Raw genomic sequence first — 17,782 nt, 5'->3', positions numbered from 1 at the left:
TACACATTATGTTCACAATCCTTTTTTCCTTAGATAACCCGGTGTCAAACTGGCTCCACGCGAGCGCCACGAGAAAAAAGCGCTGCCCCTACACCAAGCACCAGATCCTGGAGCTGGAGAAGGAGTTCCTCTTCAACACCTACCTGACCCGGGACCGCAGGTACGAGGTGGCCAGGCTGCTGAACCTCACGGAGAGACAGGTTAAAATCTGGTTCCAGAACCGCAGGATGAAGATGAAGAAGTTTAACAAAGACGGCGCACCGAAAGACGAGTAACGTGACGCGCCAAACTCTGCTGGACCTTCTTTATAAACTCCGCCGTCTTATTGTTCTATGAAACAGCTGTAGGATCATTTGTCTTGTAAAATAAATAAATAAGTAAATAGGAATAAAAAGCATGTTGGGCTTTAGTTTGATGCTACTACCTTAATATTGCACAATTCTGACAGTGCCCCACTTTTTAATTCCCTCTTCAATTAATACCTCGTTGAATTAGTTGGCCTGTGCTTGTATGTGTCTGGATGTTTATAGCTGTGTTTCTGTTGTAACTCTATTTGTTGTCTATTTTAGAGTCAGTATAAATATATATATATATATATATGATTAAATATATTAATTTTATTGTTGTTTCTCCATAGAACAATGACTGATGACCATGAATTTGATACTATAAGTTTAGACCTGTTTAGGGGGTAAATACACACATTTTGAAGAATAGATGCATAAATGGCAGACATTTAGGGGGAATTTCATTAAGAAAATGTTATAAAAGTTCTCGACTACCTATGTTTGTCCACTACCTACGATAGCTCGATGTTTTAGGTGTCTGATGAGGATGTAGGTCTGCTCGCATCGCTGTAATTTGTCTTGACAGTTTTCAGGGAGTAACATTTTCAACACTGTAGGCTTCTCATTAAATACCTCGTGGTCTGCGGACCGTTCTGTTTGCTTCACAAAATGTAATTTGTACTATTTATTAAATAAAACAAATTATATCTGGAAGAGCTTCTTCTGCTTTAATTGATTTTGACCTCATCGACTTGAATATTTCTGTTTGTTTTGGTGCAACAAAATGAGACAAAACCAGATCAAGTTGAACTAATCTTTAGGTGTTTTGGTCACTTGTTAATATTTAAGGGTTCACGTGCATTATGCATGCAGTATTTAAATGAATAGTGTGTGTGTGTGTGTGTGTGTGTGCGTGTGTGTGTGTGTGTGTGTGTGTGTGTGTGTGTGTGTGTGGAGACAGAGTTGCGCGTTGGCAGAGGATGTTGTTAGCTGTATACAGCCATAAAAGACAATTACTGCTATAACCTTTTATGGGGTGCAAAGCGCTGCGAGGCGAGAGGACACAAAACAAAAAAGACACTGAGCTCTCCGACAGCTGAAGACCAAAAATAATGCGGCCTCAGCGCAGATACAAGGAGGCCGACTAGTCTCAAATATGCTACATGACACCAGTTCCACTTCCAATGGGGGAAAAATCCATACAACGAACACGTTTTAATTTTAAATTCAATTGAAAACACAGGCTGAGGTAAAGCTGCTTGAGTGGATTCTCGTTTAGATGCTTGTCTTTGCATGTTGGTGGGAAATATTTGACACAAAGAGACCAAATGTGAGTCAGCCGTACAAATAAGTCAAATCTAGGACAGCTAAAATGTAGTTCTCAACAAGAGCTGTGCAGAAGACAGGCTGAACCGGACCAGTCCAGGAGTGCTGTTGTGACGCGTTAGGTGGACGCAGATGGACCCAAACTTCAAAGACTCGTCCAGAGACAGCGCCATAAACGCCTGGTCTGCTATATACTGTCTGGCATTCCAGTTTTAATGGCTTTATGGCCGTCCAGACACAATTAGGCCGTTTCCAGAATGACACCCATTTGCTTTTTTGCCTTCTCTTTTCTGCGCGATTAGGATCGTGGACAAAAGGCCGAGCGGAAATGATCAGCACTTTATTGGATTCCTCTCCGACGCGGACAGAGCAGGACTCACGGTCATTCGACGAGATTCTTTTGTTCTTCACCTGGGAACCTTCCGCCCTCTGCTCCCCCCTGTAGCTGAGGCCGTCCTATAAAAGGAGAAGGAGTAATAAAGCCATGAGCTGGACTCAGGCGCAGTAGCAGACTTTCCAAGGTTCCAGTTCGTCCTTTACGCGCGTGTTTTGTTCAAAATACCACACATCTAAAAGCACAACATGACCTCAGAGACGCATTTCTTTGATCATGGACATATTCCTGCAAATGAAAATGTCGGCCTCCATGAGCACTTCCCTACAATCCCCAGAGTTACCAGAGGGTGGCGACACTTTTCCACAACATCCCTCTCGTGCTGTTTTGCCCATTACGTCTAATAAAGCTGCACACGTGGGGACAAAGTGTAGTAACACTTTTAAGAGTCAGGGAAAATTATTTCACACCTTTTTACAATCTCACTGCACGAGCTCCTTTTACTTAAAACCTGCAGCTCTGGAAAAAAACCCACAAACCGCACAGCATGGCTGCTGCTGAGACACTACTGCACATGCGCACAAACATGGAGTCCATATGATGGCATCTAGTTAGAGCATCATGTTGAGATTATTTATTTATTTATATATTAGTTTATTAGTTTTCTTTTTTATTTATTAACTTCATTAGTTAGCATATGAATTGAATATTTATTTTAACATATGTTTTTTTTTTTTAATATCCAAATAAATTACGGATTATTTTAAAATCTTAAAACTTGAATTGATAACTTAGACCTATTCAATTTTTTTTACCTCCTTTATAGAAAATAAGATAAGTCATTATTTGTAGCAATTAAAAACGTCAGGATTTATATTTTATAAGCAATTTAATTAGGAATAATCTGGATCATGTTAAATGTCAATATAAAAAATAATACATTATTATTGTTTTTGTATAAAAAACAAATACGTGTGTAAACAAGTGTTAAAGAACACAGTGATAATTAAGATACAAATTGGTTTAATTTAATATTTTCTTATCTTTATTCTTACAAACCATTTTCTTGCTCTTATTTATAGCCCAGATAGAATGGAAAATATTCTTAGTTCAAATTTTCTGGTATAATATACATAAAAAAAAAATTCAGTGGTTTATTTAATTTATTTCTTATATGTTTTTCTTTTAATAATAAATCTTATTGTTGATTTGTTTTATATAATATATATACATTTTAATTAAATTGGAGTAAGCAAGAACAACACTCTCTCCTATCAAAACACATAATTATACTTTACTAACATATTACATTGTGTTTTAGTATTTCTGAATATGCTGTTTTACAAGCAAAGTGTTTAGAAAGCTGCAGTTTTTCTTCAGATTATTGGAGAATATTTGTGCAGAGGCAGTGAAAAAAACCAACAACTCTGATTTCGATAAATCTATCTCCAGATCTTCTGGATCGTGAGCTTTTCTCCCATGGGTGTTTATGTGCATGTGTTTACGTGCGTGAGGTGTTAATCCCATCCTGCAGTCCTGTGAGCCATAATGAAACCTGAGCCTCCGCTGATTGGTCGAGAGCGACCAGGCCGAAGTCACGTGGCCGACTTCTTTGGTCCAGGGTAAAAATGGGGTTTGGTGTAAATCTAGGGTGTATTGCTGTCATATATCACAGCAGCTCGTAAAAACGACACTGAGGATTCTTGGCCAACAAATCAGAGAGAGAAAATATGAGTTCTTATTATGTGGATAGTCTGCTTTGCAAACCCGCGGCGGGTTGTTCTCTGTTCGCGAGCGCAGAGCGAGCCTCCTGCAGGACTGGACCCAGCGGAGAGGAGCAGACTGCTGCCGCCTTCGCCTTTGCTCCGTGTCTCTCTGGAGTTTACGGCGTCAGTAATGGAAGCCAGAGCCGCCCTGTGTTTACCTCAGGCTATCGGGGACAGGACGCGCACACGCAGCTCTGCAGCCCGTTTGAGCAGGGCAGCTGCTGTCACCCGGGGCTGGGCCCCCTCACCTCTCCGCCGGACAAACAGCACCGGTTGTACCCCTGGATGCGCGCATCAGGTATGTCACCAAACAACAAAGTCATTTTTTTTCTTATTATTTCATTTATTTATTTATTTTTCTAACAAAACACTGAGACTTTTCTTTGGCCTTTGGCGGTTCGATTAAATTCGAGCAGCTCGTTGCTGCTGCTGCGTGGAAAGAATCGTAAAACTTTTATTGCGCAACTAATGAGTTCTGCAGCCATAAATTCATTTGGTCAGAGCCTCAGTGTGTGCAGGGTGCGCACAGACCTTGCCGCTGGGGGTTTTCCTCAGCACTCCTATTACTCTTCCAGCCTCTTCTCCCCTTTGTGGCTGTAAAAAGAGCCCGGCCTGTGCGTAAATCAGCTCTGTGCACTCTGCAGCCTCTTTCTAATTGAGTCTGTGCTGCAGAGGCTCCGTTCTCTCAAAACTCGGATCAATATGCAGCACTACTTTCTCCAAATGGATTTAAAACACCACGATAGCCCGTGTTTTGTGTTTATTAGCATTTTTTTGCTAAAGGAAATGGAAGCTCTGCCTCCATTGGTGCAGCTGTGCAGCACTTGGCTGGCTTTTAATTGGAAAAATCCTGCAAGATCCCATGAAGGAGGCAAACAGCCCTGCAGGAGGGCAACAAAGCTAAAACACACACACAAACATTTGTGGTGATGTGAAAATCTGAGCCACAATAAAAGAGCAATTATAAAAACATTAAAGACTTCCTGTTGTTTTCAGCCGCAGGTTTTTATCACTTTAAGATTTAATCAATACATGCAAACACGTGCATTTATTTCATTTCATTTCATTTCATTTCATTTATTTATTTGTTTACAACTCGCTCCTCTTCTCCTCTTCAGATCCGACCAGAAAGCGCGGACGGCAGACCTACTCCCGGTACCAGACCCTGGAGCTGGAGAAGGAGTTCCACTTCAACCGGTACCTGACCCGCCGGCGCAGGATCGAGATCTCACACGCACTCTGCCTCTCAGAGAGACAGATCAAGATCTGGTTCCAGAACCGCAGGATGAAGTGGAAGAAGGACCACAAGGAGGAGCCGAACCAGGAGGGGGGTCTTGGCGAGGTTCAGGCCGAAGCTGGAGACACCGGAAGCGCAGAGTCCCGACCCGCTGCTGAATAACAAAAGAGAGAAATAAAAATATTCATCCAATAGACACTGTTGATATGGAAGGAGTGTGCACACACGAGTTTTTACGCACGACAGGTTTGAAACTAATGACAAGCTGTGAACAAATCTCAAACATCCAAGATTTAGTACCTGAAAGAGTTATTTCTATTTTTTTTACACCATATTCATCTGGACTGCACATTCCGTTGAGAAAACTACCTAATTTTTATTTTCTTATATTTTAAACTCTGACACAGAAATTCAAGAAAAATTGCCAAGAAAATAAAAATATATATTTTCAGCTTACTGAGACAATGTGCCTTATTTTTAATCGAACAACAAAGCTTTGTTTAAAAAGACGAATGAGTGGGTATTTTATTTTATATTGTTTTATTTGACTTTTTATTGCTTATTTTTTTATTATTATTATTATTTCCCATACTTCACATTTTCATATTAACTCTGCTGAATAAAGAATGAATTAAGTAACTCTTCAGTTTGGCTTTGCTGACATTACTTTGAAACATTTCCTCAGTGTTTGCACTGCACCATAATTTATTTACAATGTTTTCAGTGTGAAAATGTTTATTTTGTGAGCTTTAAAGTTGTAGATCATCCTACACACGCTGTGACGCATTGTTCTTTTTTTCTTTTTTTTTTTACTGTAAAGCATCATGTGAACAAAATGTTTTAATTCTGACTCTAGCATGAAAAATAAAAACCTGTAAATGAGTTCATATAACTTTAATAAAACAACTTGGACATGGCCGTCGCTCACTGAGAAATTAAACCTCTGCAGCAGAATAGTGCAGGAATGAGTTGCTCGGTATTTTATGAGCCCAGTTGCCCAGTATGGGTCTGGTACTGGTCCTGAAACGTGTCCGGCTCCATGATGAGGGCTTAGATAAACAGCGAAGTTGAAGAATGTGAACTATGAGGATGCGAGATGGGACAGGCTGCAGGATGGAGGGGAAATTACTGTTGAACTCTGCGTTCCCTCTCCTCTCTCGGCATAAGATGGCGCCTGAACCCCCCTCCCCTCCCTTCCTCCCTCTCGCTCCCTGCCGCCTCCCCCTTCCCACCCCCGCCCTGCGCTGCATGGGCCATAAATCCGTTTGTTGTTTATGAAAATTTACAACGTAGCGGTTCAACACGGGGCGGCACGGTGGCGCAGTTGGTAGAGCTGCAGCCTCACAGGGAGAAGGTCCATGATCAAATCCTTCCTGGGTGCAGTTTGCATGTTCTCCCAGTGCGTGGGTTTTCTCTCTCACAGACCAAAAACATGCATGTTAGGCCAACTGGCAACTCTAAATTGCCCCTAGGCGTGAGTGAAAGTGTGTTTGTCTCTATGGACTCGGACCTGTGTACCCCGCCTCTCAGTGACTGCTGGATATGGGCACCAGTGACCCCCGCGACTCAAAAAGGAAGAAGCGTGTAAAGATAATGGATGGATGGCCGGCTCAACTTTACGAGGCGCCTCGGCCTCCCATTGGCCCGCAGCTCATCACGTGGCCGCAAGCCGTGAACATGAACTTTATATATATATTTATAAAATTTCCAATAGCGGGATAGAGCAGCCTCTCATTCAGCGGGCTCGCGCGGGCTTCAGCGCGGCTCTTCCTCCCACCGACCTTCACCAGCACCTTTTTGGATTTGATCTCGGACTTTGGACTTTTGAGACATGCCCGGATCTTTTGGCGCGATGGCTGAAAGGAGCCCCCGATGCGTCACTGACCCCCCAGTCCGAGGACTCAGCTGGAGGTTTTTCTCCGTCTGCACCTGCCCACTCCCTGGCCTCACCTCCGGTGTTTACATGCAAAAACCTTCAGCAGGTAAGACATGTGCAGCTTGTCAGTCAAATACACCTGCTTGATCATGAATACACTTCTATTTATTATTATTATTATATTGATATTAATATTATAAAATCATTTAAAGGAAACATTTATTATTAAGATTATATGGCATGTATAGTTGGCTCAGTTAAATAAGCTCTTAGTTTTGATGTCATTTCATGGTGATCTGCATGTTCTTGTGTCATGTGAACATTATTTGTTTGCTGTTTGGTTTGACTGAGTCTGGGCAGTAAAATTCACTGAGGCTGGTGCGAAGATGCGCTCTCTGCTGCCCTCCTGTGGACAAACTGCGGCTGCAGCACCTTTTTATTTATAACGCTGCAAACCGCCTGCAGGTTGGGCGTCAGGTTGACCTCTGCGCGCGTTTGCGCGTCTTTATTTGGCCTTTTTAGCCTTAGATGCAGACATGCACACTTCAGTGGATTAAAGTGACGCAAACAGTGTGCAACAAAACAAGGAAATGAGCGCTGAGTGACCTCTATTTGACACAAAGCAGGGATGTTTTCTTGCTTATCTGTTATTATTTCTATTTTTTTTTTGTCCGAACACAGACAAAAAAAATTAAAATTATGCTCAAATGTGGTGTTGATTATTTAGTTTTAATTTTCAGATCATCTCTAAATTTAGATTTAGCACATTTTTGCATTATTATTTTTATTTTTTTTAATTTTCCAATAAATTGTACATATAATTTTTTAGCATATTAGCTGGGCCAAAAAAATGGAAGTAAAATATTTCAGCAGTTTTTTTTTAAATTACTTGTTTTGCTTTGCAGAAAGTATTGATAGGATTTCGTGTCATTTAATTATTGATTTAATATTTTAGACATTATTTCTGAGTATAAAAAGGCCTTTAGCTGCAAAGGTTTAGGCTTTTTTGTAATTTTGACTGTAAGGTGTGTTAGTGTTTGTTGCCTGCAGAGTGCACCGCCTTCCTTTATTTCCTCTTTACAAGTGACCCCCCCCCCCACCCCCACACACACACACACCACCACACACACACACACACACACACACACTCAACCCCCTTCAGTCTGTCTGACACCACGCACTCTCTTCTCTTCTTTCATTTCCTCCTGATTTAGCTCCTGGGTGTGTCCCTGCCTCAACTCTTAGAAATTAGTTTCGTGGGAACTTTGTAGCCATTGGCCGGCGACAGATCAGCTGTAGCCTCACATTTTAGCAGAAACACACACACACACAGGTCTGACCTTGTAGGGGCACGCATACCTGTATTTCTTCAGTTGGCCAGGCTGAAAGCAGGAACGGGCTTGTGTTTTGGAGAAAGGACCCCGCTCGGAGAGGGGGGAAGGGAAGAGGGCACGCGGAGGAAAGGAGACAGAGGTGCCATAAAAATTCCTCAAAGAGAAAAGCAAACGGGGGAGTTCCACGCGCAGCGCCGTGCTCGGCTTTATGGAGGCTTCACTCCTGCGTCAAACTCTGAGCTCGTTCTCTTTTTTGATTTTGTTTGATTCCTTTTGACTGCATCATCTGAGCTGAAACCATTTCATGTCTAGAGCAGCTTTTGTGCAAATGTTGGATTTTGCATGCGTCTAAAAACGTCATAAAAAAATATAAAAACGTGTGTTTCTTATTTATTTTGAGCAGTTTTTTATTTGCATAAACACATTTCATTAACGTGGGCTAAATGAAGTTGGAGGATCATACCTCTGCAACGGATTCAAAACATTTAAACATGAGGCAAATTTTATTATATAGTCTAAATAGTAAAGGAGCATTTCACAATTTTGCAACAATAAATGAGGACAGCGTTTGTTAAAACGTTTAAAAATCTAAGTATGGTGTATTTAGTTGAACACTAGCTTTTACAAAGCTGACTGGAAATTATATATATTTTTTCTTTTGGCATTTTTAGGATCCAAGGCGCCGTTTAAAACCACAATTATATTCAAAACTTCCATTTAAGCATCTTCATTCAGCCTTTTTTTAGACTCCACATTGAGACAATGTCGCCTTTAGTTTCTTATTTAAACATATATATTATTTCAGTCTTAAAAGACAAACGAATAAAAGCCCCAGACAGTTTAAAAGTCAGAATGACGGAGTCGCGTCTAAATGAGACGGAAATAAGTTCGCGCGTCCACACGGCCTGAGACACAGCTCTCATCTAAAACTCCTACACTTTGTTTAGTTCTAACCTGCTTATAAACTCTTCTCGTGCTCATATGAAGCCTCTATGCTTATTAAGTTTTCAAAGTGACATAAAAGTCGGTCCTGAACCCCAAGTCTGTGTTGCTTTTATTGAGTTTTGTTTTTTAAGCGTCACATTTCTTACCCCGACGTGTATCCATTAGTTTCCACATGCAGTCGCTCAGTTGTTTATGATTATAAGGAGAGAGATAAAAGGCAAACAAACGGAGGAATAGCGGAGTGCTCTTCTGAATGAGCTTTGATTCTATTAGAGCTGCGGTGTTTCCATCCGGCGCGCATCACAACGCGCAAAACAGATTCTGATCGAATTATTCCTCTTTCTATACACACCATCATCGCGGAGATTGCGCTCTCAGCATGTCACTTGTTGTATTGTTTAGGAGTCTCTGTGTGTGTGTGTGTGTGTGTGTGTGTGTGTGTGTGTTTTGCCGCAATGGTCGTTAACCTCTGGATGACCCCCGTGTGGAGCCCACGCCTCAGAAAGCGCCGCAGACAGTCAGTGCAACAGTTGCGCCAGAGGATGGCGCAGCGCGACAGTTGGAAAAACCACCTCAGCCCTGCCTCGGAGTCTGCCCTGAACCAAACAGAAGGGAGGGAGGGAGGAGGAGGACTGGGGGAGGCGGCGCGCGCACACCCTCCTCCCCCTCCCCATCCCACCCTGCTTTTCCTGCGCGCACGAGTTTACCTCTGGAGGTCACCAGGCAGGATTTACGACTGGTCAACAAAAGCACGTGACTCTGCCTCGTACCCCATATTTGGGTGCCTACGTAAGAGAGAATCAAGTCCATGTCCCACTCATTTCCATAATTCATCATAAATTGTGCGCGGGGTGCTATAGGACGCGCTAAACCATAAGAGCCACAAATCAAGAGCGCGGGTTTTATGCTGTTTACGTCCTAAAAGCAACAACAACAACAACAACAACCTGCAAGCGGCAAAGCGGTGGAAGTGTCAACAAATGAGCTCCTATTTTGTGAACTCATTCTGCGGTCGCTATCCCAACGGCGCGGACTTTCAGTTACATAATTATGGAGACCATAGTTCGGAAAACGAGCAGTACAGAGACTCGGCCGCCATGCACTCCGGCAGGTACGGCTATGGCTACAACGGCATGGACCTGACAGTCGGCCGGACCGGGGGAGGACACTTTGAGCGGACGCAGGGCTACTCCCCGAGCCACTCGGCGGCGGCCCCCGCCTCCGTGGAGCCCGTCAGCTACAACCAGCCCAACGGCGGCAGCAACAGCACGGCCAACTCGTCCATGTCGCCCCCACCCGAGCCTCCTCTCCCCTGCGCCTCGGTGGCCAGCAGCTCGTCGCCCGTCACCGAGACGCAGCCTCAACACAGAGCCATGAAGAACTCCGTCCCCGCGCCGTGCTCCAGCTCCAACGGAGGCGTGGGAGGTGGCGCGCTGCTGCTCAGCCGGGACTGTGTGTCCAGTAAAGCCTCCCCCCTGGAGGAGGAAAAAGCTGCGGGAAGCGCACCCACAGCCACCCCTCAGAGTGCCAGCGACTCCACGCAGCCTCAGATCTACCCGTGGATGAGAAAACTCCACATAAGTCACGGTAAACTGCTCGGTTTAATGATCTTCTATTGATTTTGTGTCTCGTTTGGAGAGCTGGCGCTGCGTTATCCACGAATCTTTTGTAACTTTCAGGCTCAACTAAATAAAGGTTGACTTTGGAATGTGTAAGTTTGAACGGAAAATGCGCAAAAATGCGCCTCTCACTTGTTTGGCTGAATCACAAAAGAAAAAATGACACACAAAAGCAAAGTTAATGTATGATAATGTAATTATGCTTTTCTTATATTGCCACAATTAGTAAAACTGTAATAAAATATGAGGAAAATACAATTTAATCTGCACAAGAATCTCCAACCTGTTGTTTGTAAAAGACTTGTATTTTTTTTCTCCCAATCCAAACTCAAGTTTTGTCTAATTTCATTGAACAATTCAGCTTTAAATTCTCACCTAAATGTTTATATCCTGCACAGAAACGTGCTCAAAATCAACGCAGCGCCATCTTTCCTGAATTAATGCTGAATTTTTAAATTGCGCCTTGCTGCATCTGATTTGCCTCCCATGCGTCTTCTTTCTGTCAAAGACTTGTCTGGACCGGAGGGGAAGCGAGCCAGAACCGCGTACACCCGCTACCAGACTCTGGAGCTGGAGAAGGAGTTCCACTTCAACCGGTACCTGACCCGCAGGCGGAGGATCGAGATCGCCCACGCACTCTGCCTCTCAGAGAGACAGATCAAGATCTGGTTCCAGAACCGCAGGATGAAGTGGAAGAAGGACAACAAGCTGAAAAGCATGAGCATGGCGGCTGCAGGAGGGGGACTCTACAGGCCTTGATGCTCACACCTCTGAGAACGAGCACGAATAAATAAAAACAACAACAAATAATTTAAAAAAAGGGATGAATTCTCTTATTCCAAATGAAAAAAAAAGCGCAGAGACTGTTGGGTCCTGCAACAGCATTATGTATTATTTCCTTTATATTCTCACCGTGTTAATGATTATGTGAGTGAAAAAAAAATCATCATGTACAGTTATGTTTAGATTTAGGGGAAAAAAGAGAGAAAACAAATGGAAATACATGTTTGTTTAAATTATTTCTTGAGGAAAAAGTAACAAAAAAGGCTTGAAAACGTCTCCAGTTGATGCACTCTGCAGCCAAATAATAAATAGAAGGTTTGTGTTTTTTTCTCTCTCTCTGTATGTAATGTATATTATATGTATGTATTTATTTGTTTGATGTATTGTGCCAACTTGTCAGAAAACTTGCTTCCAGAAGTAGAACCAGCCAGATAAGCATCGTGTGTGCGTGTGTGTGAGATAAAGAGAGTACATGTATGAACAGAGCCTCACCCTTGTGTGTGTACAGTCGCTGTTTTCTTTGTTTTTTCCGCAGGATTTGACTTGCTCACCTGGGCGCAGCATCTTTTTAAAAAAAAAAAGCTGATTTCGTCTCTTATTTTTTTTCCTCGCTGTATCTCATGTGGAAAGGTCCCACAGTAAAATCCCCTTTTTGCCTAAATATCTAAATGTATGACTTCATAGTGATGTTTTTTTTTTTTTTTTGTAAATGTTTTTTTTCAAAGACTGGAAGTTCAAATATGCTATAATAATAATTATTATTATAATAATGATAATGATGCTCATGGTGGTGATGGCCGTGATAATAAACTTTTTACTGGAACATCCACTTGCTTGCTTTTTTTTTTTCTCAACTTGTGCTAAATGTTGCGTAAAATCCTTAAGTTGCTCATAAAAAGGTGGAACATGGTTGAATTCAACAGGTCTCGCTGCACATGAAAGCTTTCACTCACCTTGGCTGCCTTGCGCGCTCCGAGCTTGTGTAGGGGGGGGGGGGGTGTCCCCCTCCTGCCTCCTGAGCCATTCCCAGAGAATTAGCTCGACTTTTTTTTCTGGCTGTAAACTTTATTAGGGGCCGATTCAGGCTCTCTGACATTTGGGTGCTAAATGAATGGGGGTTTTGTCTATGAATTAGATCGTAAAAATCATCCGGAGAGCGGCCAGATAGGCTCACTGGCCATAAACGGTCACGTGGTGGCCATTAAAGTAAGTTTTATGGTTTTGGGGAGTTGACAGTATATTGCACATAACATATAATCGCAGTGACGGCGAAGCCTCGTCTGACTCTCTCTGTGCAGCCTCTAAGTGTTGCTTGACCGCTGCAGACCTTCTCTGTTGTTCGCCTCAGAGTGAACCGGACGCTCCTCGGGATGAAGAGCTCGTTTCTGGGTAAGTTTCTCCAGACTAACCGGTAGCCAGAAAGCCAGGAGAGCAGCCACCCCCTGTGTTAAACAGCCGTATTATTGTATTCGCTCCCTCTCTATCCGTCCCTATTAGTCCATTACACTAATTTGTCAGTTGTGGAGTGCTGAATACTGGACCCGGCAGATGTTGCGCAGGGTTGGGTCCGGCTCATGGCTATTTAATTGCTTCCTTCCCTGTGTAACTTGTTTCCCTCCATCTGTGGTGTAATTCATAATCCATTTTTACATGTTGGATAATTATCGCTGTGTCCATTTCCAACCCCCACAAACTTGTCGTTTTATCACATTGCACAAGTCACAGAGCGTGAGCCAGAGATTTTCCACAGTAGATTTTGCTTGATAAAGTTAAGCGCTCGTGCAGGCCCACAGATTTACAGCTACTAAAGTCTGATTGGATTGTGCATGCGCTGCTGTTTTATTTTTTGTGTTTTTGAAAGTTGTAGCTTTATTCTCTGAAAATGGTATATATTAAAAGAAAGAATGAAAAAAAAAGTTGGAGCTTGTTTCTGCCCGGGCTCCTCGTGTTGCCAGCGTGGCTGTGGACTTTAGGGCAGGTTGTAAACAGTGTCAAGTAAACACGACACGGGAAGAAACAACTGCAGGGAAACATTTAACAGGAATTCCGTTTTGTGTCAGTCCTGTCTTTTTTCTGTGTGTTTTGTGGGGTTGAAAAGTTCAGATGACCTCTTAAAAAGTCACTCTCGCTTTGTGGTGACCTCTTGTCGGATCAGAGAAGGGGCGAGACCGGTCACCAGTGGACACGGATCCCAAAATGCATGAAATAAATAAAGAAATATATATGCTATAATTTTTTTGTGGAAAAAGTTTTCATTGTCTTTCTGATTTAGCTTTATTTTATATTTTATCTACGTGTTTCTCAGTGCGTCCTGGGTTATCCGTCTTTTTACGCACGAATTTATCCGTCCTTTTACGCACAAAAATGCACGACGACGCGTAAAAACGCAAGGCTAGCGTGTTGTAAGATTTAGATATTGTATTTTTAAAATAAGAAACCATCTTCACTTTCTGTTAACTGCCTGTTTTCTTTTGCCAGAGCAGTTGTGTCGCGTTTAGACTCCCTGACAGAAAAGAATAACACGAGCACAAAGACTTTCTCCTTGGGTTTGACGATTTTCAACAAACTCTTCACATAAATATATTTTGCTGAAACCTAAACCGTCTGTGTTGGTTAAGTTAATGCTAGAGAAACATATTTTTTCTAAACTTCATTTAAAATGCTTTGATCACAAAGCCAATATAATTATAAATGTAATGAGCAGGTTTGAACCTTTTGCGCATTCGACAGGAGCTTCTGCGCTTTGATGGTGAATTTCTCAGCTTCAATTTCAATCATCGATTTTCTAATAATGCAATTGATAGATTTCACTCATCAAGATACAAAATAGCATCACTGATAAAATCTTATTAAACGTGAGATATGCAGCTCTTTGTTCAAACTAGAATACAACAAAAATCACGTTTTTTTGTTCCCAGGTTCATTTTGAACACTGAAAATACAACAGGACGTTCTGAGGGTGCGGATAGTTGGACCTGAAACCCCTTGCCAATATTTCAAAAGGAGACATTTCGACAGGGCCCCATGTGCGGCGCGCTGCCAGGCAGATAGAGGGAGAGAGGGGAGCTCTGCGCAGGTTCATCTGGAGGTCAGGAAGATGAATCTGCATCCTCCCGGAGCCACCAGCAGAGCTCGCTTTAGGCCAAGTTCACTGTCACTCTGCTGCATGCAGACCGAGAAAAAACGGTCTCTAACACGCACAGTCCAAAAAGTAAAAATACTGCACGCTCTCACATTAACGACAGGTTTTCTTTTGGCGTTTGCCTGTAAGCACAAAGCTCATAAAGGAAGTTACCGGAGGACGGAGCGTGGAGGGACAGAGTGGGAGTGAAACCTGAAGAGTTGCCTCCAACAAAGGCTTCTTCCTCCTCTGCTCTGCTTTGCTCTGACTCTAATGAATGATTTGCATATTTTAGGACCCTGTCAGCCGTGAGCTGGATGCTACTGTCGCTGGAAACAACCCAGAGACTCGATTGCATTCTGCGCTGGCATCTCATCTTATCAAATTGGTAGAAACGACAATTAGTATTGGAAGATGAGTTATTTTTTCTTTTATGAGGGGAGTAATGCGAGAAGTTGGGGGGCAGATATCTCTCCGGGACTGGGACTGATGAGGGGGAGATAGTTGCAGAGGAGGAGGAAAATTTGGGGTCAAGAGTTTAGAGGCTGAACAAGCCTCCGTCATCTGTTCTCTCGCCTTATAATGGCGATCTTGACTCTTCACACAAAAGGCAGAATAGCTTTGCATTACATATGTTGCACGGTGCACTCCAGGTGAACCCTGGAAGCGCAATGACCTCGCGTTTGAGACCCGGGAAGGATGGGTGGAGGGGTGCAGCTTCCCCCCCCCCCCCTCCCTTCTTCCAAGCAACAAGATTGAGTGGCTGGCGTTTTATTAGGGCGGTTGATTGGTGAATTTCCTTTGAATAAATTGCATTTGATATGTTTAGGGACGAGGGCAAAATTTGCATTTGGAGGATTGATTCTCTCGACCCGGTCACAGGGTAATGAGAAGGCCCACAGCCGCCCCCACCTCTCCAGAACGAGCCCCCAGATCCCTTAAAAAACATTTAGCCCCTCTCTTCCTGATCGGCTGAATAGAATCCTTTTCAAAACTAGAAACGGCACAGATGTTTTCCTTGCGCGCCACGAAGGGCTGGAGAAAAATCTCATTTTTGATCCGAAATGTTTGAAATTCTCTCTTTGATTTCTCCTCAAGGCCTGGTGGCGTTCAGGACATACAAATATATATTTCATACATGATAAATCCTGCGAAAACAGATAAAGTTTATGAAGGAATAAAATTTTAATTAGAAAAACTAACCCAAAAAATGTCCAGAACAAAAGCATGGTGTTATATAACTCTTTATTAGTTTACAACAAAGAAAAATAATATAATACATTTTATTTACAGTTCAAAACACAACTATAATTTTTTTAATTCAAGTCAAAACAGACCACGTGTTACAAATCACCTGAAAAGACCAAATACATTCAGAAATTATTTTGATCAGAGGAACTTTGGATGTAATCAACTAAAAGTGCAATAAATTAATAAAAAACAGATTTTATCAACTGCCCTAACTTATGATGATCTGCTCATTTTTACACACTGGAGTTCAGCACCTCCCCAAACATCATATTTCCATATAAATATGTTTGAAAACAAATGAATAAAAGTTGTTTCCTATGATCTGTTGGCCTAATGTTTGGATGCTTTTAATGAAAAGTTAATTCCGATTTGTTCATAATTTTGTCTGAGTTCATTTATCTTTTATTTTATAATTTCTAGAACAGAACACATTTATTTTTGCAACAATCTGATTATTTTTGCTTTAATGTGGACTTGATATTTGACGAGTTTTACCTAAAAAAAAACTTAAATGTGTTAATTTAAACAGGATTTTGCGCCCAAATTCTGATTGTTATATATATATATATATATATATATATTATTGTTTGTACAGCTCGTGTGTGATTTTCTTACATTTGATTTTGAAACATTTTCACGCAACTGCATGGAGAAAAATCAGGGTCGCATTTGTTGTTTCAATGGCGCTGAGAAGAATTTCAAGTGGCACAAAGTGCAAGAGGAGAAAAAGTTTGATCAGAGTTAACTCGAACTGTTGTGTTTCTATAAACGCGTGAAATGTGTGTGTGTGTGAGTTGTGTGTGTTTTCTGATCCTTGGCACATCTCGGATGTTTTGCTGCGCCGTTCTTCACAGCTCTCACTCAGACAGGAGACCTTGTGAGAGCCATCTGCAATCTGTCACCATCGTCACAGCACTTCTCTGATAATCTAAATTTACAGTAAACTGTCAGCATGATGCATGCCGCCTAACCAGACCTTCACTCTGCACACACACTCTGCGTGCGCTCGCGCTGAACTAAAAATCTCAGCCTGCTGCTTTTTCTCTTCTCACCAGGAGCAACATGTACTTGAAATATGATGCAAAATGACCAAGATAGCGAGCTTATTTCTATATGCTGATGCTTAATTATCTCATATGTGTTTGGTGCGCTTTGGTGAGGCTTGCTTTGATATTTTTTTTAAGCTACTGTGCCCAAACGCACCGCATTCTGCAGGCCTGAGCTAGATAACAGGCAATACCAGAGCTGTTATCTAAAATAGTCCTTCTAACGCACCGAATGCTTTAGCCATAATCTTAGTGAGATTTATTCAGGCTTAAATATTGAACAATATCAGCAACAAGTAGAATAACCGTAAAACGCGTCAGCTGTTCCCACAGGGTTAATTTACAGTAAGTGGATAATAGCCGAGCGGACTCAGACTGTATTTATACACTGAGAGAGTAGCAGAAGAGTGTGAATTTAGATGTCACATAAAGTCGTCTTACCCGCTGACAATATGGTGACACATTGCCTCTCGGGTGGTCGTCTTTAGCCGCGCCAGTACAATGAATCTCGAGCATTTACAGTCAGAAGGGAGCACCAGAGCAACAGAGTGCTAACATGAAAAGAGTAAAAATAAAACCATGGAACCATGCAATACTTCTCACCCAATTAGTTTTTTTAAGATAAGTGCTCCAAAAACAAGATAAAAAAAACCCTCCACTTTTACGCACAGATATTTTATCTCGTAGCAGCGCGTCGAAGCTTCTTAACCCGTTCCAAGTCTTTTGCACGGTTTTAAAAACAACCTCTGACGACCCACCCGGGGAGCTGACCCACGTTAAGTAACCCCCACCCCCTACTATCTCCCCAGAGTTTAACAGAGCCTGCAAAAACTGAAGTCCAAGTCCGGGGTGAACCC

The 17,782-nt window shown here is 42.3% G+C and overlaps 3 protein-coding genes across 3 annotated transcripts in view; all 3 read left to right on the top strand.

Annotated features, from left to right (window-relative positions):
* The window catches only part of LOC119425769 (homeobox protein Hox-A10), a 6,589-nt gene extending 6,249 nt beyond the window's left edge, over positions 1-340 (top strand). Inside the window, exon 2 of the mRNA XM_037693317.1 lies at positions 34-340. Within this exon, the coding sequence (XP_037549245.1) occupies positions 34-275 (242 nt within the window). The 3' untranslated portion in view covers positions 276-340. The remainder of the gene's footprint in view (positions 1-33) is intronic.
* Positions 341-3,567: 3,227 nt separating this feature from the next.
* On the top strand, positions 3,568-5,162 carry LOC119425695 (homeobox protein Hox-A7). The gene is made up of 2 exons (XM_037693238.1): positions 3,568-4,011; positions 4,832-5,162. The coding sequence occupies exons 1-2, from the start codon at positions 3,678-3,680 to the stop codon at positions 5,110-5,112; spliced, it is 615 nt and encodes a 204-aa protein (XP_037549166.1). The 5' UTR covers positions 3,568-3,677; the 3' UTR covers positions 5,113-5,162.
* Positions 5,163-9,959: 4,797 nt separating this feature from the next.
* On the top strand, positions 9,960-12,019 carry hoxa5a (homeobox A5a). Its single transcript, XM_037693143.1, has 2 exons — positions 9,960-10,692; positions 11,233-12,019. The coding sequence occupies exons 1-2, from the start codon at positions 10,086-10,088 to the stop codon at positions 11,481-11,483; spliced, it is 858 nt and encodes a 285-aa protein (XP_037549071.1). The 5' UTR covers positions 9,960-10,085; the 3' UTR covers positions 11,484-12,019.
* The last annotated feature ends 5,763 nt before the right edge of the window (positions 12,020-17,782 follow it).

Source organism: Nematolebias whitei, chromosome 19 (genome assembly GCF_014905685.2).
Source record: "Nematolebias whitei isolate Nwh7 chromosome 19, NemWhi1, whole genome shotgun sequence".
Taxonomy (NCBI): Eukaryota; Metazoa; Chordata; class Actinopteri; order Cyprinodontiformes; family Rivulidae; genus Nematolebias; species Nematolebias whitei.
Note: the sequence above shows the minus strand (reverse complement) of the source record. Positions and strands in the feature narration are given on the sequence as shown.